This window comes from Mugil cephalus, chromosome 20 (assembly GCF_022458985.1).
Source record: "Mugil cephalus isolate CIBA_MC_2020 chromosome 20, CIBA_Mcephalus_1.1, whole genome shotgun sequence".
Classification (NCBI taxonomy): domain Eukaryota; kingdom Metazoa; phylum Chordata; class Actinopteri; order Mugiliformes; family Mugilidae; genus Mugil; species Mugil cephalus.
In genome coordinates this window covers 4,405,346-4,429,129 of record NC_061789.1, presented here as the reverse complement: position 1 = coordinate 4,429,129, position 23,784 = coordinate 4,405,346, and the positions used below count along the sequence as shown (strand labels likewise).

Sequence of the window (23,784 nt, the reverse complement as noted above, 5' to 3'; positions counted from 1 at the left end):
AGATTTTAAATAAATTTAGAAGATAAATACTAAACAAATAACTAAATAAAAAATGAATAAAATGTAATTTCAATTATCTATATTTTATATTTAAGTTTTATTTTATTTTTTTTTTTACTTAGGTTTATTCTTTTCCAGATATTACAATTATTTAATTATTATTATTTTATGTATTTATTATTAATAATAACAACAATGAAATAATAATAATTTTACTACTTCACATTCCCATTTTGTTAAAATATTGTTTTAGTTTAATACTATAAATCTATATAAAATAATATTATTTATTTATTATTTAATTCAGTCATTGTAATTTCCTCCTGTTCGTGTCTGGTTTTAGTTTAATTTAATCTCTTTATAATTGTTCCTCTTTTCACATTCACAACTAAACCACATGGGTCTTTGTAGCTTCTTCCTCTATTATCACATTTTCTTACTTATTTCAGTTTCCTGATTCCTCTCACACTTCTCTTGTGAAACTCTTCCTGTGTTACTCGCCACTTCATTAGATACACCAGTTACACTTTTAACAGTCCCGCACTAAACCTTATGTGTGTAATTACACTGTATTACTTTTTTACTACTGTCTGCAGGTACAAAAAGTACATTTCTTCGTGCATGTGACAAATAAAACTTATTGTGAAGGAGGATTTAATGCACGACTCATTTACATGTTTACATGTGTAAGTTTTTACTCGTGTCCCTGATGAAGTGAGAACCACTAGTGTCTAATTCGGACTCAGATCGTATCTGAAAGTCAAAACAACACGAAAAGTTCACACCCGACCAACACCCCAGTAAACAGACGACTAACGGCCAAACACGCTCATGTGCTGTTTTATTAGAAAACATCCAAATAAACACGGAAAATAAAACACAATGAGAAGACGACAGAGAAAAAAATAATAATAATAAAGTAACATGATTAAAGTGAAAGCAAAGGCTCCAGCTTTAAGCATTTCTCTCTTTTCCAGGTAAATATTTTCAGTAGATAACAGCTCGGACTCACCTGGAAGACAAAAAAAATAAAAAAATCTGCCAACGTCTAACATCACACTTGATCTAAATAAAGAGTGATCCTAAAACACCCAGCTAAGAGCTTACATGAGGGATTTACTCGTTTAATAAAATATAAAACATCTTCCTATTAAGAGTTTTTCTGAGCCCAAGGCTGCGGATAGAAAACAGAAAAAACTGCGACACTCGCCCCTGCACTTTCCACACGAATAAAATGTTACATTAAATAAAAAAAAGAAAGAAAAAGAGAAATGATCAGAAACGGGAATGACAGGAAAATAAACAGAGATCCTCCATCGTTCTGTTATTCATCTCTAAAACGTCACACGAAGGCCTTTTTGAGTTTTTTTCATCAGAGCTGGACGAAGGAATGAAATCCTCACTTTATATTTTACATGTTTTTATGTTTTTTTTTATTATCCTCATCAAGAATTTAGATTTCTATTCAAAGCCGAGTCCGGAGCAGGAGTCGACGTGGTCGTCGTGCCCTAAGAAGTTCTCCGGGTCAGATTATAAAGACTCTGCTTCCTCCTCTGAAGCAGCTATTAAGAACTTCCTGTTTAATATATCTATGTACAACCTATATACAATCACATTGTGAGTTTCAAAACGCAGTAATCTGTATCTGTGTGTGTGTGTTTGTGTGGTTAGGCCGTCGCTGCTGCTTCCCTCCCGTCGTTCAGATTTTCCCTCCGATCGTTCGGCGTCCGTTTCGCTGCACGGTACAATGCTGGCATTGTACAGTGTTTGAGGTAGATAAGAAGAGACACTACTCAGCACTGTACGGTTAAGAGGCTAAAAAGCTTTCAGTGTGCGCGCCGCTGTAAAGCCCTTCAAACGAAGCAAACTGAAATGAGACATTAACTTATTACTTAGCACTCGCGTCGTAGGTGCTAGTCATGATTGTACAGATCATTAATTCTAAAGCTAATTAATGCACGGCTGTGCTGCGTGGTCCCTTTTTTCCTTTTTGGGGAGGAAGAGGAGGAGGAGGAGGATGTTTCACCTGATTTTCAATTTTTTTTTTCCTCGTTTAAAATGAGGCAGCGTGCCGGTGTAGTAACCACTAGTGAGCAGAAGGTGGGGTGATTGTGCAGCAACGAATAAGCATTAAACCAGCAAAAAGAAACGAAACAAAATAAAATAAAGATGTGCAGCCCCCGCGGCCCCTCGGCTTGTGTTACGAGGACCAACGAGGAGCCCGGTGGAAGCGTCTAGGAGGCGGCGATGGTGGTGCCGCCGCTCAGACGCAGCAGGATCTGCTGGCAGTCCTGCAGCGAGCGCCGGTCGCCCACGCGCTCCAGGGTGCGCTTGGCCTCGGCCAGCAGGCGAGCCCGGTGCCCCGGGGGGGTCAGCAGGGGCATGGGGAGGTGGCGGCAGGCCAGCAGGATGGCGTGGGCCCTCTCTCTCTCACCCAGGACGCACTCGCCTGCAGGAAAGAAAAGGGAGGGAAGTGGAGATTAGAGACCGTGTGACCCGTCATAGATCTGCTGCCTTTAGCTTCTAAATGATGGAACATGAAACCTGGTGAACTGCACCTCTGACACATTTAGTCTCCACCTGAAGAACCAAATATGTGAACATCTGCATCTGTATTAGTTTTAGCTTTGAGCTTTAGCCTAACGGCTAATGCTTGTATTTGCTTTGCAACTCTTTTTCCACAGTTATGACAGTGGTTCTTAAAACCAGAAGGACGCCAGCTGAATATTATCTCTCTGTCTAACACACATTTACTATGAAGGTGATTAATGTCCAGTGTCCATGCAAAACATATTTTATTGGTGTGTGTGAGGACACACTCACACTAGGTAACCGTGAACTTCCTGCTCTTAATAAAAAGCCGTAGTAAACGGCTCAGAGCGTAGACGCGACTAAATGTTTCATACTGTTTGGTCTATTTTAAAAATTTCTGTCTTTTACTGTTTGTCTTGTTCTGGATTTTGTAAAGAATTTCCCCGTAAGTCAAGTACATTTCCAGGTTCTATGTCTAGTGTGAGTCAAGGTTTCTACAGGTCTGAACAAGTGAAATTTAACGACTTAAAGACTTTCTGAAACTGAAAGTACGGAAAATAAAGAGAATCAGAGATTATGGACAGAATGATAATCATGATAATTACTGCGATTATGATTATTCATCATGTGGGAAAACATCTGTATTTTTACTGCACTACTATTGGTTTCCAGTGCAAAAGGAAACTTTAAATTAGAATAATAAATGGCTGTGGACATGGACGAGGACTTAGCGTAGCAGCATTAGCTTTCATTCATTCATTCCTCCTCCTTTTACGTGACTGAACAGATCAGTTGTGTTACGCTGCGGGAGAAAGACACTGTGACACAACTCAGCATGTAACTTGTTAATGTTTGACGTCACTCGCCCCCAAAATCCAAAAACCGCTTGTTTTTTTTAGGCAGCTTAATGACGCCTGAAGCAAACGTTCGCCCCCTGGTGGTTGGTGGACTAGTGTCTGATCAGATCTGCAGCAGAACCCGTGTTTTAAACGTAAACATCGCACACGATCGTGTTCATTTAATCGCTGCAGCCAAAACTGTGATCGCAGTTAAAGTTTGATTAATTGTGCAGCCTGACTCAGGACATCCCCGGGGTGGGTTTCACTAATGAGGAACAGAAACATAACAGGCTGAGGAGGCCAGAGGGGGTGATAATCAGGATTTAAGACTAAATATAATTTAACACCTACAAAAAGAGCAAAATATGCTCGTATTTAAGACGCTTAAGGCCTTAAATTGGTCTTTTAAGACTCTGCAGAAACCACGGTGGATGCAAGTTAAGTACGCTACACATAACCACGATGTGTAAAGCAAATGAGTTTGGCATTCAGACATGACATGCATAAAACTTTTCGCTCTGCATCACGACTAAATAACAGTCACTTAATGGTGACGTTGCACCGTGTTTATGTCGTATGTTTGTGTGTGTGACTGTGCAGCTAAAAGCTAACAACAACCAGAGCAGAGACTAAACTCTGATGTGTCTGTGCGTGAGTCTCGGTTACCGGCCGTGTAGGAGTTCTGCGTCCTTCGTCGGAGGTTGTGCTCCAGCAGCTGGTGAGTCCTGGTGGGACTGGCTCCGGCCATCAGCCTCACCGTGGTCTCATGAAGGAAAACCTGAGGCCAAGAAAACAGAAAACACAACAGTTACAGCAGCCAAGACGGGGAGCGACCCTGTTAAGATGCTCCTTAAGTCGAACGATGCTGGATGTTAGAGAACGTCTGGTAAATCTCAGCGTGAGTGACGACCTGTCGGAGCGCGGCGAAGCTGCAGCGGTTGCAGACGTGTGATGGAGAATAAATGTGAACGCGATTAGCAGGAAGTTTATGGGCTCATAGTGAGAGGAACACATCAGTGTGAGGTTGTTTATTGTTCCTGTACCTTGTGCTGGGCCTGTCTGTAGCTCTGCGTGAGCTTCCTCAGGGCGCTGAGGTCCCTCTGAAAACCAGCCAACTGGGACCCCGGAGCCGGACCCGGTTCTCCGTTGCTGGTGCCGGCGCGCTGCCACAGACTGGTCCTCAGCGTCAGCAGGAGGTCACAGAGCAGGAGCTCCACCCCCTTCAAGATTAAAACAAAACCAGGAGAGAGAAATGAGGAGCTGCTCGGTCAGAACGGTTTCATTTAGAGCTGCTCAATTAAGAGTGAGCCTCCATCATCATCATAATCACCATGAGACCGGCCTCCACCACCTCCACCATGATCCACAAATCAAAACAAGCCCCGCCCACTGCAGATTAAAGTGAAGCGGTGGGGTGTGTAGCGGGTGCGTGCAGATCGGGGAGGCCTCTGTACTGCACTGCAGACACATTGCACTCGGCTTCAGGATCATGCAATGCAACTACAATGCACCACAGCCACCTCCTACCACCCACACTGTACACACACACACACACACAGCCCCAAACCTCCACCCACCCACTCCACTTCACTCCCAAACCTGATTTGAAACATGCACTGCAAGTTTATTGGTCCCAAGCAGGAAACTCAGAGGAAGCCGTTAGACGTTACGGTGAGTATTTTTTATTTTTTTTATACCTTGTTGAGCCAGTTTCCAGACTGGGTGAGCGGCACCGAGATGCTGGAGCGCAGGTAGCTGCTGGCTCTGTCGCAGTGGGACAGGCAGGACACGGCCCCGTCTCCCTTCAGGGGGGACAGGCTCATCTGGACCGCCTTGCAGAGGAGGAGCACGGTCTTGGGCATCGGGTGGCTGAAACGGGAGGAGGACGCACGGTTATTAATGGGTTGTTTCACCTGTGCATCTGCACCTGGTACCTGTAAATGTGAAAAATGTGTGTGAAAACATGTAACCTTCAAATGGAACTAGTGAGTTTATTAGTAAGTTAATGAGATATCACATCACAACTCGCGGACTCATCATCCAAACCACAAGAGGGCGCCATTCACATGGAAATGGTGAATCCCATTTGAAGGCACCGCACATAAAAACTGATCTGGATCAGCTGTGTTCGGCCTCAGACGCGCTTCAGAGTGACTTCCTGTTTTTGTGACTTGTTGCGTTTCACTCACTCGAGGATGTGCAGAGCCCTCGGCATTCGCTCGGCTTCAGACAGCAGAGACCTCACCACCACGTCGTCGCCCTGCAGCCAGTGCACGGCAGCCTTCAGGACCAGAGCCCACCAGCGACTCACGGGGTCTCCCACTGTGGGGGACGAGAAGGAAACGAGACGCGTGTTAAACTCAAAGCAAGAAGACAAACTGGATTTAGTAGCGTGGGATAAATGCATAGGCTGTATATAAATATGGACTACGCATTCCTGGCCTTGGGTAAATTGACACTATTTTCCCAGGGAAACGGGCGGCGCCATTTTGTGAGTTTGCAGTTAAACTTAGACTCACTCGTGTTTTTGTTTAATTAACCCTCTGGACTCGACAGATGCGTGATGGTGCGTCGAAATCACATGATCAATTTCAGACGACGTAGCAGCAAGATGCAGCGTCACTGAATCTACGTTTCAACTTTGGTACAAATTGCTAACTTTAAACTATATGCAAGCTTTTAAAATTGTGTTAATAGTTCAAATAAAACTAGAATAATTCACTTGACAGCCCCTTTCCTATTGGTGGAAAAATGCATCCCATCAAACAATCAGTAACTAACGGTTGCTAAGGAAGAGGAAAAGGTCTGGCTGTATTCAGTCTATGGAGTAACTGCAGCCTAAGAGAGAGAAACCAGAGATTTGGGACTTCTAGATATTATTACTTGATGTTACACCTGATAAATGGTTGTAAATAGTTGTAATGTGTGATGCATTTCCTTCATTTTAATCGAAATAGTTAAAAATACCTTTATTGTTTGTTAAATTAGTTCAAAAGCTTTTGAAATTTACACTTCAGATTTACATCCTAAGTCATAAAAATGGTTCGTTAAACCCGACTGAAAAGAAAAATTTAACTTTTTCCTACTTGGATTTTATGGTTTTAGGTCCAATGTGTTAATACAGTTTGTCAAAATGAAATAATAATGGTAAAATGGCACAGGTGAGGTTGTGCTGAAAAGACTGAAACCAAACAAGGCAACAATGTGAAACGTTTTTTAGATGAAATATAAAGATAAAACCAAAAGTAGTCAACGACAATCCTACGCTCTGCTCCACCTCCACCAGATACAAGGACATGTTGGATTATACACTGTACCTATTTAAAAAAGACTCATTTACGAAGCAGTTGCCATGGCAACAGGTAATCGCCATTATGTCGCATCCTGTTTCTGTAGCGTCAAATAAGGAACTTACACTTGAACGTGCACCAGTATCATATATAACTACCTAATCTAAAAAGATTTAATGTGTATTTTAGTGTTTTAGTTCGGCCCAAGTCCCGCCCACTAACATGGAGGGGGTGGAGCTTATGATCTGTACTGCAGCCAGACACCAGGGGGAGCTCTACTCGCTTTGGCTTCAGTTTTAAAGCAGCTGTTTCATTGCCCCTCTTTATACAGCCTGTGACATAAGTGTGCTTTGTGTGGCATGAACCAATAAAGACTGTAATTAATTTACAGCGATGAAACCGGATCCACCAATCGATGCCTGCGTGCGTCATCCGTGACCGAATCCATTCAGACTGGTCAGTCCGAGAGCCATGTGGTTAATCTTCACACCTCTTTCCCAAACAAACTTTAATTATGATTCATAAACGATCAGGGCCCCTTCCTGTGATTCATACCTGGGACGGTGGTGTGATTGGGAGGAGTCGGAAACGAGGAAGGAGGGGAAGGAGAGTCCTCGGTGCAGCTGTTCAACAACTGGAGGAATTCGAGTGCACTGGAAAACTCCCTGAAAGAGTAACAGATGAATATATCAATATATATATATATATATATATATATAGATGCAGGACTCCTCTCTAGCAGCAGCAGTGCTCATGACTCACCCTGATTCATTCTTCTGTCGTTTTCCTGCGTCCGAGTCGCTCTGCGGCTGAATGAGGCTGTGGACGGCTCTTTCTAGGAGCTTCCTGCAGAAACAGCGGTGCAGCTGTGCGATGGGGTCGGCTGGAGGACAACGGAGAGGATCTTAGCTCATAACGTTCATTTTAAACTCGCAGAGAACAGAGACACAAAGTCATCTGGCTGATGAATAAATGCACAGTTTTTTTCCACTAATCAACTGTGACATTTTTTGCTATTTTGCTTCATTAACATGTTTTTTTTTTTATCAAACTAGTTTAAAAATGCACATTTAGGTGTTTACTTCATACATTTTGTCTGTGTTACGCATCTAGTTTGCTACTAAACTCGCTCAAACTCAGCTTTCTAAGCCGACTCGTAGCACTTTGAGCCCCCGGCATATGAGGTACCTCTGTGAAGCTAATAGTAGCGCTTCCTACTTCCTAGCCTCCCAGCTAACATAAGCTCTTTATAGCTTTATAGCTTGGAAGCTAATAGTAGCGCTACCTATGTCCTAGCCTCCCAGCTAACAAAAGTCTTCTTAGCTTCATAACTTGGAAGCTAATAGGAGTGCTTCCTACTTCCTAGCTTGGAAGCTAATAGTAGTGCCTCCTACTTCCTAGCCTCCCAGCTAACAGAAGCTTTTCCTAGCTTCATAGCTTGGAAGCTAATAGTAGCGCTTTCTACTTCCTAGCCTTCCACCTAACAAAAGCTCTTTCTAGCTTCATAGCTTGGAAGTTAATAGTAGCACTTTCTACTTCCTAGCCTCCCAGCTAACATATGCTCTTCTTAGCTTCATAGCTTGGAAGCTAATAGTAGTGCTTTCTTCTTCCTAGCTTGGAAGGTAGTAGTAGCACTTCCTACGTCCTAGCCTCCCAGCTAACAGAGGCTCTCCCTAGCTTCAAAGCTTGGAGCCAATAGCAGTGCTTCCTACTTCCTAGCCTCCCAGCTAAAATACGCTCTTCTTAGCTTCATAGCTTGGAAGCTAACAGTAGCTTTTCCTAGTTTTTAGCCTCCCAGCTAACACTACCTCTTCTTAGCTTCAAAGCTTGGAAACTAATAGTAGCTCTTCCTACTTCCTAGCCTCCCAGCTACTGACCATGGCTCCTGGACTGGATCTTATTCGGTTTCTTTAACGTACCTGGGTCTCTCTGGGAAGTGAAGACGCCGTCGCTGCTCTCCGATTTCACCGACCACTCGCAGCTCAGGAAGAACTGCCTCCCCAGAGGAGTGAAGAGCCAACGCAGGCAGTCTGGGATCGTCTTGGTGTCCGATTGGCTGGCAACGCTCTCCGCACAACCCAGCAGGTAACCCTGGAAGACAAACACGGCGATGACGGAAGGAAGACTTTTTTTTTTTTTTTTGTTTTATCAATAGTGAACGATGACGGGACGGGGTGGACTCGTACGGGCAGACAGGAGAGATGATGTCCCAGGACGGTGCGCAGGGCTGTTGCTGCGGTGACGTAGATCTGGGCGAGCTGTGCGGGCGCCATCTTGCCTTGGGCGCTCTCGCTGAGGTTGACGGCGCTCAGAGACAGAGACAAAGCCCACAGGCTGCTACGCTGAGGCAGCTTCCCTGCAGAGACACGGCGGACGTTCAGATCTTCTTCTTCTCGAGTGGAACGCGTTTCAGGGAAACGTTTGTTCTCGACACTCACCTGTGAGCTGCAGCTGGCTCAGCCGGTGGTAAACCAGAGCGGCGTCCTTCGCGCTCGTCCTCGCCTCCTCCCCTTCGTGTTTTCCTCCCACCTGGTGAACCAGCCAGCCCAGAGGGGTCGGCCGATGCAAGCAGTAGCGAATCACGTTCCAGGACAGCGAGCAGACCAGGTCCAGGCTGGTGGAGGGAAGCGCCCTGGTCAGGACAGAGAGACACGTCTCCAGGCTGGACATCGCCGCCGTGTAGTCTCCCTGCGGACGTGAGGAAGGGAGGGACAAACTGTTCAAAAATGTTCAGGGTTCACTACGGACTGAGAGGGGAAGGACGTGGAAGAGGTCACGGCTGAGATATGAGTAAACAGGAGGCTGGACTGAGACGTGAAAACAACGAGAGTCAAAGCAAAGGCTTTTCCTTTTTGACATTTTTATCTTATCTCAAGACTCAGATATTCACAACATGATCATCTCAAATAAAAAGACTGTGGACCTCGTGATTCACAAAAGGACGCTCCTCTTAGCTTCATAGCCTCCCAGCTAACAGTAGCACATCCCAGCTTTCTGGTTTGGAAGTTAATAGCAGCTCTTCTTAGTTCCTAGCCTCCCAGCTAACAGTAGCTCTTCTTAACTTCATGGCCTCCCAGCTAATAGTATCTTTTCATACTTCCAGGCCTACCAGCTAACAGTAGCTATTTCTGGTTTCATAGCTTGGAAGCTAATAGTAGCTCTTCGTAGTTCCTAGTCTCCCAGCTAACAGTAGCTGTTCCCAGCTTAATAGCCTTCCAGGTAACAGTAGCTCTTCTTAACTTCATGGCCTCCCAGCTAATAGTAGCTCTTCCTACTTCCAGACCTACCAGCTAACAGTAGCTATTTCTAGTTTCATAGCTTGGAAGCTAATAGTAGCTCTTCGTAGTTCCTAGTCTCCCAGCTAACAGTAGCTGTTCCCAGCTTAATAGCCTTCCAGGTAACAGTAGCTCTTCTTAACTTCATGGCCTCCCAGCTAATAGTAGCTCTTCCTACTTCCAGGCCTACCAGCTAACAGTAGCCATTTCTAGTTTCATAGCTTGGAAGCTAATAGTAGCTCTTCGTAGTTCCTAGTCTCCCAGCTAACAGTAGCTGTTCCCAGCTTAATAGCCTTCCAGGTAACAGTAGCTCTTCTTAACGTCATGGCCTCCCAGCTAATAGTAGCTCTTCCTACTTCCAGGCCTACCAGCTAACAGTAGCTATTTCTAGTTTCATAGCTTGGAAGCTAATAGTAGCTCTTCGTAGTTCCTAGTCTCCCAGCTAACAGTAGCTGTTCCCAGCTTAATAGCCTTCCAGGTAACAGTAGCTCTTCTTAACTTCATGGCCTCCCAGCTAATAGTAGCTCTTCCTACTTCCAGGCCTACCAGCTAACAGTAGCTCTTCTAGTTCTAGCTTGGAAGCTAATAGTAGCTCTTCTAGTTCCTAGTCTCCCAGCTAACAGTAGCTGTTCCCAGCTTAATAGCCTTCCAGGTAACAGTAGCTCTTCTTAACTTCATGGCCTCCCAGCTAATAGTAGCTCTTCCTACTTCCAGGCCTACCAGCTAACAGTAGCTCTTCCTACTTCCAGGCCTACCAGTTAACAGTAGCTCTTTATAGTTTCATAGCTTGGAAGCTAATAGTAGCTCTTCCTAGTTCCTAGCTTTCCGGCTATCAGTGGCTCTTCTGAGCTTCAGAGCTTCCCAGCTAACAGTAGCTCATCAAAGCATCATAGCCTCCCAGCTAACAGGAGCTCCTCCCAGCTTTGTAGTTTGGAAGCTAACAGTAGCTCATCCTAGTCCCTAGCCTCCCGGCTAACAGAAGCTCTTCCTGTCTCCCCTTTTTAAATGAGGAATCCAAACCACTGCCACCTGCTGGTACGACGAGCCGACCCGTACTCACCCTGTTGAGATGCAGGTCTGCCTGTTTGCGGTGCCTCCAGAAGGACACGGACTTTGGCGAGTGGAGGGGCGTGACGGGCTCCCACAGGTACAGCACCCTGACGCAGCCCCACACGGCTCCCACGCCGCTCAGCACCCACACCATCACCCACGGCAACAGGCATCGCAGCCAAGACGCTGGAGGACGCGGAGGAATTAATGACGTTTGAGGCAACGTTTTTTTTTTTTTTTTTGGGAATACGCAGCATTTATCGATCTTATCGTCACCGCTCACCAAAGTCCTGCGTGTGGGTTGGAAACCAGACGAGCGTCCTCGACGGGCCGTGGCCGGAGGACAGGCTGGGGGAGCCCGACGCCTCGGAGCCCAGGAGAGAGGGCAGGGGGTTCAGGGAGAGGCAGAAGAAGGTGAGGGCACAGAGAAGCAGTCGAGAACGATCCATCACTCCGACCGAGGAGGGAGAATCTGGCTCACTCTTCAGCTGAAAGTCAAAAAAAAAGGTATTAAAGGTGTTAAATTAATCATCAAATCTTAAAAACAAATAGGTGTGTAACCCTGACTTCATTACCTGGTCGTGATCCAGCAGAGGGCTGCCGGGCTCCGAGTCGACACAGTACGGAGAGAACTGGTGAGGGGAACCGGAACCAGAGTCCGAGGCTGGAGGAGACATCATCACTACTTCCTGTTTGAGCTCCACGTCTTCAGACAGCGTCACAGGCTCTGGGATAAACAAAGATAAAAAAACTCAAACTCGCTGTAAATCATGATCCGAGTACAGGTGTAGTGGACTGAAAAAACACTTACTGTTCTTCTGGTTGGCCATCTTAAGGGCCAGGTTCTCCTGCCGCAGCTTGTGGTTGACCTGCTGCAGATACTTGATGTAATCTATAGCCTTCCTCAGCACTCCTGACTTGTGCATCTGAGAAGAAATATGTTTCCGTTTTATTCACGACATTAAACAATATTTATCTCTTGCTGAGTCGGTTACTAACCTTCGCGTCGTTGCCCATGACCAGATCTCTGAGCTCCACGATCTTGTCGTTGATGGACGACCGGTACCTCTTCTCGATGATGTTGTGGGTCGTCCTCCTCTCGCCCTCCTTCACCACCCCTCCCGGTCCGATTACTACCCCTCCTCCTCCTCCCCCTCCTCCGCCCGCCGTCATCTGGCTCTGCTCCATGCTGGTTCTGACTCCGTTGGGACAGTGGGGGGAGCCCTGCTGTAGGTGCTTGATGGGCAGCTTGTCTCCTCCTCCGCCTGCTCCCATCATCACAGGGACGGTGGTCAGGATGTTGCTGCTCATCAGCGTCTAAGGACAGAAGTTCGGACCGTGAGTTTTAAAGTGAAGTGCTAACACGTTGTGGTGTTGGATATCTTTAAAGAGGACGTGAAACAAACGGAACAGACACCAACGTAGTAAATATGTTCACATTTTACACATAATACCGGAATAAAACATTGTAGAAATCAGCTGTTTTAAAGAAAATCAGCTTATTAAATGTAAGCTAATAGTAGCTCTTCTTAGCTTCATAGCCTCACAGCTAAAGTTATCTCTCATTAGCGTCATAGCCTCCCAGCGAACAGTAGCTCTTCTAAGCTTCATAGCCTCCCAGCTAACAGTAGCTCTTCTATGCTTCGTAGCCTCCCAGCTATTAGTAGCTCTTCCTAGTTCCTAGCCTCCCAGCTAACAGTAGCTTCTCTTAGCTTCATAGCCTCCCAGCTAACAGTAGCTCTTCTTAGCTTCGTAGCCTCCCAGCTAACAGTAGCTCACCTTGGTTCCTAGCCTCCCAGCTAACAGTAGCTCTTCTTAGTTTCATAGCCTCACAGCTACCAGTAACTCGTGCTAGTTCCTAGCCTCCCAGCTAACAGTAGCTCTTCTTAGCTTCATAGCCTCACAGCTATCAGTAGCTCTTCTTAGCTTCATAGCCTCACAGCTATCAGTAGCTCGTCCTAATTCCTAGCCTCCCAGCTAACAGTAGCTCTTCTAAGCTTCGTAGCCTCCCAGCTAACAGTAGCTTCTCTTAGCTTCATAGCCTCACAGCTAACAGTAGCTTCTTTTAGCTTCATAGCCTCACAGCTAACAGTAGCTCTTCTTAGCTTCATAGCCTCACAGCTATTAGTAGCTCGTCCTAGTTTCTAGCCTTGCAGCTAACAGTAGCTCTTCTTAGTTTCGTAGCCTCCCAGCTATCAGTAGCTCCTCTTAACTTCATAGCCCCACAGCTAACATTTATGATACATTTTGGGACGTAGTCTCCACCATCTTTATTTTACGTCACTCCCTACGTCATCGGATGTGTTAGTTGCTTTTGGCTGGTATTGTTATTGAAGAGTATGAGAAAATATGTCAGAGGAAGAGGCAGAAGTCTTAAACTTTATAAAACTCATGTGAACATCCAGTAGAAAATGCAGAACACGCCTCCTTTGAGTGGTTTTGTAACCTGCTCCTATTTCCCTCTATTTTCAATGTATATGTAGCTTCACAAGTTGAGCCAATCACTCCACTGAACGTCAGGTACGTACCGGTACTTGCAGAGCGGTGTTCTGGATGGGCGTGGTGAGGGTGGTGATCCCTGCAGGGCTCTGCATGGTGGACAGCACCTGTGTCCCGTCTGGCTTCAGCGTCGTGAGAACCAACGAGTCCGTCTTCAGTATCTGAGGCTGCTGCACCAGAACCTGACCACAACCAAAAGACTTTAAACATTACTTTGTGAAGTTGGCTGCAACAGTTTTGTGAGTCTAAATGAAATGTGACGGTGATAGGCGTGAGGTTGCTAACGGGCAGTTGTTGCATCTGCTGCTGCACGGCGTGGACTGTGGTGGGAGCGGAGAGCGTCTGGATGGTTTGACCGCCCTGAGTCAGGACGCGCTGGTGCTGAATGGTGACGGGCTGCAGCTGCTGAGACGTCATGATGCTCTGCATCTGTGGCTGGAGGACTGCGGGGAACAGAGACGGGGACGGTTACGTTTATTTTATAAAAAAAACAAACAAAAAAAGTCGTTCATGTGTCGTCACCTTGGAAACTAGGAGCCGGGCTCTGGTGGCAGATGACGGGGTTCTGGATGAAGCGCGACTGTCCGCCGTTGGAGGCGATCATCACGGTCTGGGCCTGTGTCTGGATGGGGAGGGGCGTCTGGTTGTGGGTCTGGACCAGGGTGTGGACCGGGAAGTTCTGGGTCTGCATGGGGATGGCCTGGGTGTGCATCTGCAAATGAGACAAATGGTTTTATTTCAATTTTAGAGGATCATTCAGTAGAGAAAGAAGAGTTTCCTCCAACTACAGGTAAGTATCTGGTCACAACTTTTATATGTTGTAATAAAGTTGTTTCATAACATTACAAGTGACCTTTCTACAAGTATCTGGTCGTTTTTTTCAGCTTTTTAGTTTATTTTTTGTGGATATTCCACCAGCGCATCCCCAGAAAAGTTATTATTTGTTGCAGCGACGCATCCTTGTGTTCGGTCTGAAATGCTTTTCCTTTCTCATGTGTCTCAGCTTCCAGATAAGCTCAGATATTTCTACCTCTACTCAGACATTTTCCCCGCAGTGATTTCAGCAAAATAAACCGTTCTTCTATATTTATTGACTTCAACGTGAGTTTTACTCGTCGCAGGCTGAAGTAAATCGAGATCAGTCGACATAAACTCTGGAAGAATTCTTACACAAGCAGATATTTTTCGGTACAAATGGGCAAAAATAAGCAGAAAATAAACATGCAACAGCGACGGTTACACAGCGATCAGGCATAACATTATGACCACCTTCCTAATAGGTCTCTAAAACTCATCAGAGAGTGGACATGGGCCTTCTTAAGGTTCTGGAAACAGGATGTTGTTAGTGGTCATAATGTTGTGGCTGACTGTGTCAGCTGATACCTGGATGGTGGGCTGGGCCATCTGCTGAGGCTGAGGCTGGATGGGCTGGACCACCTGAGGCCGGGGCTGAAGGAGGGGGGGGCTGCGGGTCACCAGCTGCTGCTGCTGCTGCTGCTGCTGCTGCTGCAGAGATGACGTGTTGGGGGAGGGCGTCTGCACGGGGGTGAGAGGAGGAGTGAGGGGCACAGACTGGGAGGAGGCCAGGGTGATTTTGGGGCTGTGGTAGGAGGCGGCGGTGGCGACGGCGGCCGGCGTGGCGGCGGCGGCGGCGGCGGTTAGAGTCTGGGGGGCCTGAGGCGTCTGGATGGTGGGTTGCTGGGTGGAGGAGGCGCCTCCCGTCATCTGGTCCTCAAACAGGTCGGGGAAGTCGCCGGCCTGGTTGCTGACAAACTGCAGCATCTCTGAAGAAAATAAAAATACACATATTCATTTGACGGGTTCATAGTCGTGTCACTCAGAGAAAAACGTCTTTGAGCTCCGTCCTTGACCAGTTTATTTTTTCCACGGTTCGGTGAAGAAGCCTCAGAGTAGATCCGGCTGAGATGTGCGACGGCTGCTCATTATCAACAGATAAGAGTTTCACGGTGCGACCTTGACATAAAACTTCTACACACACCAAGTCCGAGCTACTGTTCTGCTCATAAAGCAGTAAAAAGAAACCTTCAAACACGCAGCCTTGACAAAGAGGCCTCGAACTCTCGCTGATGGCCCTGAAACGGAGATGAAGGCGGCTCTGAGGGAACTGATGGATAAATAATAAATAATAAAGTAACAAAACAATAACAATGATTGCGTTATTATCATGTGTTACACCAGGGCTGGGTAGCGCCACAGATTTCCTGAATCAGTTTGATTCTCATTCAGTTAGAGACATTTTCCGACAAACGTCGTCACATTTTTTAAATCTCAACAGCTTTAAGTCGAGATGTTTGTTTGTTTGTTTGTAGCTAGGGCCTGACTGTTAAATTGGCTGATTATAACCATCAGAGAATAATCGGTAATAAACAAAACAGTCGACGCCGCAATTAACACTTATTTTCCACTAATAAATGCAGGTAATATGATGTCGTAGGACGCTATCATTCAGTAACTACGTCTACAACTATGACAAATGTATTGGTTAATGTGTAGCGATGGGTTCAAATTGATTTTGAAAGATGTGATATTGATTTATTGCATCCTCTGGTCACAAATGTCGCTGCAGTTTGAAACGGAAAATGTTGTGAGACAGCACATGTGGGTTTGATCCAAAGGAAAGACTTGAAACCAGAGGTGAGCACTGTCACAGCTGGAATATCTCTCAATGAACTGATGTCGAACTGGATCCATTCAGGAAATCTGCAGTGAAACCATCCACTACTGCAAACCTGGGCATTTTACGTCCCTTTGAGCATCCCTGTCTGGGCCGCGGTGTGTCAGTCATGAATAAAAATAAATAAGTATTTATGCTGTGCATGTAATACAACTGCGCTGCTTTTATTTTGAAAAGCCACGGCGTATTATTTACGTCATTGGGGCTGTTAGAATCTGTGTTGGTTAATTTTTCAAAAAGGATGATTGAGACAGCTTCTTGCCATCTATTAAACATTTATTGAGGTTTATTGAGATAATTCATGTAGCTACACGGTTCGTCCTTGGTCCACTGAAGTTTTCCAAAGAGGACAAAGTTCCAAGATACCAATGCGTTGTATCCAAAGATCCACTGATAGATTGTGTTTTGTTTTCCTCTTCGACCTACACCAAAATTCATAAATTTAAATAAACATTTACAGAATATTCTTATACTCCTGATTACCAGTAGCAGCGTTTAAAAATATATAATTTATTGGTTTTTACAATGGGAGAAAATTAATATTGAGCAGAATTAGGTTCAAGTTGCCGTTGGTTCGGTCCTCCATCACAGCTCAGATTTGTGTTTGATTAAATGGTGCAATATGTCGTTTTCTTCTGATTTCATTGATAAAAGTTATTACAGGATTCAACCAACACATTATTTCAAAAGTTTTTAACTGTGTGCCAACTTTGATTCCTCTAGAACAAAACCACTTAAGAGTGATTCTGACTTTTGTGATAGACACTTCAGAGTCTTGGCTTTAAAAAGAGACCAAGACCACGAATGAGCTCCAAAATGTTCATGAACAGCACTTTATTTTGTCCTAAACAGGCATTTTTTTGCTAAAAGACTGGAATAGTAATCGATTAAAACAGTTCATCCAGCAGATTGTGCTCAGACTTCACAGTTTACAAAGAGCAGTGGACATGTGGCTGAGCAGAACAAACAACCCGTCTTTTCCCCTTTTTGCAGGACTTTTGAACTCCAAGACACAGTCGAAGTTCCCCCGATCGATCAATGTCACTGATAGAGGATATATGGCTTCACCTCTCAGGGACAGAGACAAATGTCAATGACTACAGCCTGCAGCCTTGAACTTAGTCCCACAATAACAAAGACGATCCAACAGGCGCCATTTATTGATCGAAAGTCAGAAAGAGACTCAAATCCCCAGGAACACCCCGACTGATAAGACGGCTGAACACCAGGCCAACGCTGAGTTTGTGTTATCATCTGCATATAGCTTTATCACTTCTGCTGTTACACAATTACACGGCTATAAAAATGATTCGGATTCCAAACAACAACACAAAAAACAATGGTTCAGACCAAGGACAGTGAAACTTGTTGGCAGTTGAACATGTATATAACTCCGGCTCTCTTTAAGAACCAATGGACCAATTGGTAGTGTTGCAAAATCTGATGGATTTGAAATTTGCTTTGCAGGTGTAAACAGAGTTTAGGGGAAGAAAATTTGGGATCATTCTTGTGGTTCTGGATGATTTTTGCTTTGTTTTTCATGACAGTCAACACTAACTTCAGCAATCTATGTGATTAAAGTACTAAACAAAACATAAATCTAATATTTTAAGCAATAATTACAGGTCTTCCATCAATCTAATATGTTTCTGAACAGCTTTGGGGCTGGAAACCATCGCCTCTATCTATTGTAAATCCATTTGTTAAACTTTGGTTAAACTGAACAAGTGTCCATATTTAAGAATAGGCAGATATTTGTTTCTTATTCGTTTTTACCAGACACCGAGAAATGACGCCAATTTCATCATTTCCTCTTGGATTGGACTAACATTATCAGGGGCTCCTCATCAATAATGTGGAACTGGTTCAGATATCAGAAGGCTCGTCCCATACGCAGGGTATTCAAAAAAACAGATAATGGTTAAGGGTAGACACACAACAAATTTATTCCACAAGCTGAAATACGACGAGAGCCAGCAAGTAAAAAGCAGAAAGCAGCCACATCCTCCAGTAATTTAGGGTGAGCAGATGTCGCCTGATTTCTGGGGACAGTCCCAGTTTTGAAGTTGTCACTGAAAATATCCCCGATTTTAGTGATTTATGAATGAGGAAAAAAACATTGACGTCACTGCCGGGCGGAGCCACGCCCCCCGAGTGGCAAAGACGTGGTGAAATGTATCAGTAAATACAGAGAGACCTGGAAAAATGTGGATTATCAGATTAAATTAAGAACAATTGGACTCAACAATGATCCATATGAACTAGTATGGATTTAGAAAAGTGGATTAGCCTCAGTTTCAGTTAGTTTTAGGTCATTTTAGTTATGATAAATGTAACTAAATAAAAGATGCTAATAATAGGAGCTTTACTGAGAAGTAACGTTAGTCATACAATACTGTAGCGTTAAAATGATGACGAGGAGTGATGCAAATATTCCACTTAACATAATAACAAGTGTTATTTATTGTTGGAGCCAAAATAGTTACTGTCGGCCGTAACTACGACAAAATAACAACATCCACAAACTTCTCTGACAGCCCTCCAGAACGTAACTTAAGATATGACTTCATCTAAAAATACAGCATAAATTAATATTATCTGACACTAAATGTGAACCACAACACAACATTGTGCTTGGATCCAGTTGTTTCTTCTAACGCAGCGATACATTTACTTCTCGGTTCTTTGGCAGATATCTGTAAAATGCTTTTCAAATCTGTGGTTTCAGTCAATCACACAACAGCTCTTCACCCTTTTTTTAAAATTTAGTTTTACAGTTTAGACGCTATTAAAGCCTTTGATTCAAACTAATGCTGCTAATCTCCACGTTCAACTGTCAGTGGCCGTAACCATGGAGACTTCGTTACCTGTGACGTCACATACGTGACCTCTATTACAACAGACGATGCTACAGACGTGATTAGTCACCACAGCTTTATCCACAACTTCCTCCTTAAAACCTGTAGTTACACAACTTATTTGACTTTAACTGATCAGTATCATCTCAGACGGACAAACTGAGATGAACATGGATTTAATTTATAATATTTTTATTATGACCAGAATAGCAAAATGTATCATGATGAATTCAGATTCAGATTTTAAATTCCGAATGAAATAAATGAATAGAATAGAAATAACGAGGGCAGGACACGTCATATATATATGTATCTACATGAGGGCAGACACATTAGACCACACGCCTGTGAACCTCCATGGGGGGCAGACTGTTAGTGGCAGATAGGACAAAGCTGCCCTGAGCCCCCCCGAGCTTCAGACAAGCTGACACAAAGGGTAAATCCATCAAAGGGTTTATGGGGTGGGGTGGGGCAGGAGGGGGTGGGGTGGGGGGGGCAGTTTCCAAGGCTGCTAAGAGCAAAGAAAACAGGTTACATAACAAGAGCCGCTCAGAGAGCAACTGGCAGAGGAACAGTGATCTACATCAACGTAGGACCAGATGCCTGATGTGTCCTCACACTCGAAAAAGTGAAGGAATTTAAAGGAATTTATGATTAAGTTTAACACATTTGTACCAAACTGCTGTGGAGACGGCGCCTACAGTTAGAGTCGAGTGAAAAATGAAGCGTCTGTGCGGCAGCTCGCCTGTGAATTCATCAGTTGTCATTTTACTTTCACACAATCAGTACATTCCTCCCTTTTGACACAATGATTAAGTGGGATTACATAACTGTGGTCGGGGCTGTGCCGTCTGCTCATCCTGTCTGGACGGGACGTTTGAAATGGGAGAATAAACACCAGATTCAGAAAAGGTTTAGTGTTTGGGTGCGGACGGTGTCAGTGTCAGTGTCGGCCATTGCTGCTGTATCTTCAGGTATCTTCAGTCAGGTCTAGAAACCCACCGACCTCTGCGTGGTTCCAGTTTCAGCGCTATGCTGTGCATGCTATACACTCGTTTCATAAAACCACACCAGATATCACTTTACGGTATCATACTACGCCTGTGCTCATAGAAACTGAGGTTACAATACGTAACCAACAGGAGCTGCACAAGTAGGCAGTGTAGCTGGCTGTTAAAGGCTTTTTTTTTTTATAGCTACTATGATACAAGATGCCGTAAACTATGCACGAAGCCTACGCTGGTGTGAGTCAATTATACTTATGTGCTCATATGGCTCATTTTGTAACAACACCTCCTAAATGTCCGGTTCATTTTTGTTTCTACTTCCTGCTTCAGGTTCAACAATGGTGACAAACTTTCGCAGAAATTTTACCAAACACGAGTTGCACAAATGTCTCCAAACCTCCTCGGTTGATCTTCCCTATTCCTTATTGATCCAAAACAACTTGAAAATTGTGGAGACGGAGAACGAGCCAGAAATACTAAAGAGGACGCACACTAATACCAAGCGGACCAATCACAACTTGGCGCTCTGTTTTTCTGGGGAGGTTAGTTACAGTCCTAGGATCTACGCGATGATCGTTGTTGAACGATTGTTGGACGTTAAACCATAAAGTAGTCCATGCTAATAGCATGTAGCATGGTAGCATATATAAAACTACATTATCTCAAGCATACCCTGGGAATATTTAGCCATGAATGTGAGCTTTTACATATGCACTAGTCAGTTCATTAGACCAAAAAAACATAGACACATAGAGGCTTTGGTTTGTAGAACTAGTGAAATGCATTGTGTTGTGTTGATCTACTCCTACAACTTAAGTTCCTACGTGTAAGTACTTGTAGAAGTTGTATCTGTGCAACTCCCACGCTAAGAAAAAGAAAAAAGAAAAAAGAAAAATCTCCTAAAACTCAGTTTCACCCTGAACGCCGCCTAAACACACTCGTCCGTCCAGTCTGGTGACTTCAGTAAAATTCCGCCCTAATGGAAATCTGGTGACTCTGCGCTGGCTGCCGTCAAATCGAAAACCCCTGTTCTTTCACCGCGAGCCAAAGGATGAAACTTGTTTTCATACCGAGCGGCTTGGATGCTGTTTGATCGTTAGCTACGAGCCTGAAGAGAGACGAGAGGGATGTGGTGTCCTGGTTAAGTTCTGCAAAGTTCTGCTTCGTAACGTTCTAATAAAAACTAAATAAAACAGTTGAGTGGGACCGGACGAGCTAGTTCCACTCTCCCATCTGCAGCCTCCTGATCTCTACACAGCTCTGCGTCACGACAAGAAAATAAACGCTGCGAACAACGACTAATTTCACACTCGAGAGACTTTATAAAGACACAAAGGACTGATAATAACCAGTGGAATAAGTATTGAGGGCTTTAAGGAATATAACTAGGTCACGCTAGAGTCATCGAGATACAAATGTTACTTCATTTCTTTTCTGGTCACTGTTGTTTCTTAACGTGTGCAGCTGTAGCATCTGAATTTTTTCCAGTGGGTGTTAATAAAGTAAAATATTATCTTACATTATCATAAAAATATCTAGTTCTTGAAATACCTGAAAGTGCTCATGATGCAAAATGTCCAATTTCAGTATGAAAACATATTTAATTATTAGATAACAGCTGGAGATAATTCCAGTTTCCAGTTTCTGAGTTTCTTCCGCTCCTAAAGAACCGACTACATCCTCAGCACGACACGTGTGCATTTCAGGAAATGGACTTATCATTTCGATCATATTCTTTTTTTTTCATGTATTTATTTATTTTACTCTCGTTCTCTGTCCTTAAATACTATTTCTGCATATTGTGTGCCCTCTTTGTAGAATCAGCCCCAGAACAAACAGTCCAATTTTCCTACAAAAATATTTGTTTTGTCTCAAAGTGCAACACTCGTAGTGGATTCGTGTTTATCGACGTGCATCACTTCTGTCTTTTTCACTTCATTTTACTCCAATAAATATGGATAAATATATGTATTGCATGTTGAATATAACCTAAATTATATGCATGACATAAATATATTCTCTAACTTAACTTTTTGCACTTTCTTGCCCAGCAGCTGGGACACTTACACCATTTTTGTTTTTTAATAACTTCATAATTTATAGCCAACTCCATCCAGGACAATATCCCATAATGCATTAGTTTATTTACAATATATACTAATGATCTAAACTCTAAAAGGTGCAGTAGGTCAAATATTCAGAGCAGAAGAAGAAAGTGGAATAAGGAGTGGAAATAAGCTGAGTACGTGGGTCAGTGCAAATATTAACAGCTGCAGATGAGCTAATTTGAACAATGCAAATTTTTAGGAAAGCAAACTTGGCTAAATTTAGACTAAGTAAACAAAACGGAAATTAGCTCAAATGCTTCTGTTTTCATGTCAGCGACATATGAGGTGTTAAAGTGGATGTGCGTGGACTAAAATATCACCGTCATCTTCACGTTAGCTGCTTTCTGGACGTTTAAAAACTATTAAAATACGTTAAACTTTCCGTGTTGTGCAGCTGTCACAGGTCAGCTCGGGTCCTTCCGCTCCAGGAAACGAGACAACCCTCCACGAACCCGGTTAAAAGAAGCATGAATATCACTATTATTAATGTTATTTTTACCGTCAATGTCTCCCAGGGTGAATTCATCCCCTAACTCCGATAGAGTCGAGTCCATGCTCTCCATCGTGGAGGTGTATTCTCCCGTGTCCATCCTGTCTGTCAGCGGCTCGCCTCTCCGGCTGTCACCGAAGGGGGAAAACCGAGCCGAGCCGCTCGGGAAACGCCTCAAACGGGCTTATCTGCTCTTTAAACGCGCCTTTATTCCGGAGCGACCGCAAAAACAAACACTTACAACCTCGACCGAGGCCGACTTCTACATCAATAAACCCATTCACACAGATTTGTGTTTAAGGCGACGCCATTTTGCTTGACGCTCCTTACGTCATTCCCAAACAGACTCGGTGGGCCAAGACGCGATCTGATTGGCTGCCGGAGGGCCGTTCTCGTCATGAGACCAGTCGGCGTCGGCCAATGGGAGGCGCGTATTCGCTGTGGTCTGATAGTACGTCACGCATCAGAAGCTTCTGTGTCATTTGAATAAACCGAGCCCCCTGTCTTCATGAAAAGAAGACGACATCATCAGGGACGCTTTTAGCAGCGCGGAAAAAACGACACGAGGGCAACAAGTGTGATGTTATTCTGAAGGCACGTCCATTAAAACCCGTTTGAACTGTATTATAAATAACTAGTACACAGGATTCAACTAAGCGAAGAGGTATCATTTCTTAAACAACCACGTGGAAAATACGTTAAGTCTGTTTGAGAAGTGCCAAATCTTTGGCATCAAGGAAAAAAAACTAACATGTAAGAAGATTGAAGAAGAAACTACTAAAATAAGGTTAAGAACTGTCCAACGCTGCATTATTAAAAACTGGAAGGATAATGGGAAAACATCGTCTTCATGTGGTTGGAAAAAATATTGGTTGACTTGGTGAAATCAAATGGAAGAAAAACAACAGTAGAACTCAATGTTTAATAGTGAAAGTAAGAGCATTTACACGTGTAGTGCAAATGGAGCTCAAGGGATTGGCACTAAACAGCCGTGCAACCTTAAGAAAACCACTAATCAGTGACGCTAACCGGGAAAAAAGGCTTCAATTTGCTAAGGAGCATAAAAATCGTGCCTGGTGTCTACTGTACCGGCCTGTGATCTGGGGTTGCTGCAGTTGCTCAGGTCCAGGTTCAGCAACAT

General features: G+C 44.2%; 1 protein-coding gene across 2 annotated transcripts; it reads right to left on the bottom strand.

Moving 5' to 3' along the window:
* Positions 1–824: 824 nt before the first annotated feature.
* On the bottom strand, positions 825–22,978 carry srebf2 (sterol regulatory element binding transcription factor 2). 2 transcript variants are annotated; one of them, XM_047572571.1, is made up of 20 exons: positions 22,653–22,978; positions 14,869–15,269; positions 14,008–14,197; positions 13,771–13,928; positions 13,515–13,685; positions 11,986–12,303; positions 11,798–11,912; positions 11,562–11,713; positions 11,270–11,474; positions 10,997–11,172; positions 9,100–9,349; positions 8,848–9,017; positions 8,581–8,752; positions 7,424–7,544; positions 7,217–7,326; positions 5,561–5,693; positions 5,069–5,240; positions 4,415–4,591; positions 4,038–4,149; positions 825–2,449 (listed from the first exon to the last, which is right to left on the bottom strand). In XM_047572571.1, the coding sequence occupies exons 1-20, from the start codon at positions 22,741–22,743 to the stop codon at positions 2,235–2,237; spliced, it is 3,609 nt and encodes a 1,202-aa protein (XP_047428527.1). In that variant the 5' UTR covers positions 22,744–22,978; the 3' UTR covers positions 825–2,234. The 2 variants fall into 2 exon arrangements, with proteins under 2 accessions (XP_047428527.1, XP_047428528.1); XM_047572572.1 differs by having other exon boundaries at positions 13,515–13,667.
* Between the last annotated feature and the right edge of the window lie 806 nt (positions 22,979–23,784).

Coding starts and splice junctions, on each gene's coding strand:
- srebf2 (XM_047572571.1), bottom strand. CDS start 22,743: ATGGACACGGGAGAATACACCTCCACGATGGAGAGCATGGACTCGACT. Junction 12,304..13,514: donor ACACCGCTCTGCAAGTACCG/GTACGTACCTGA, acceptor TTCTGTCCTTAG/ACGCTGATGAGCAGCAACAT. Junction 11,475..11,561: donor CTCTGCTGGATCACGACCAG/GTAATGAAGTCA, acceptor TTTGACTTTCAG/CTGAAGAGTGAGCCAGATTC.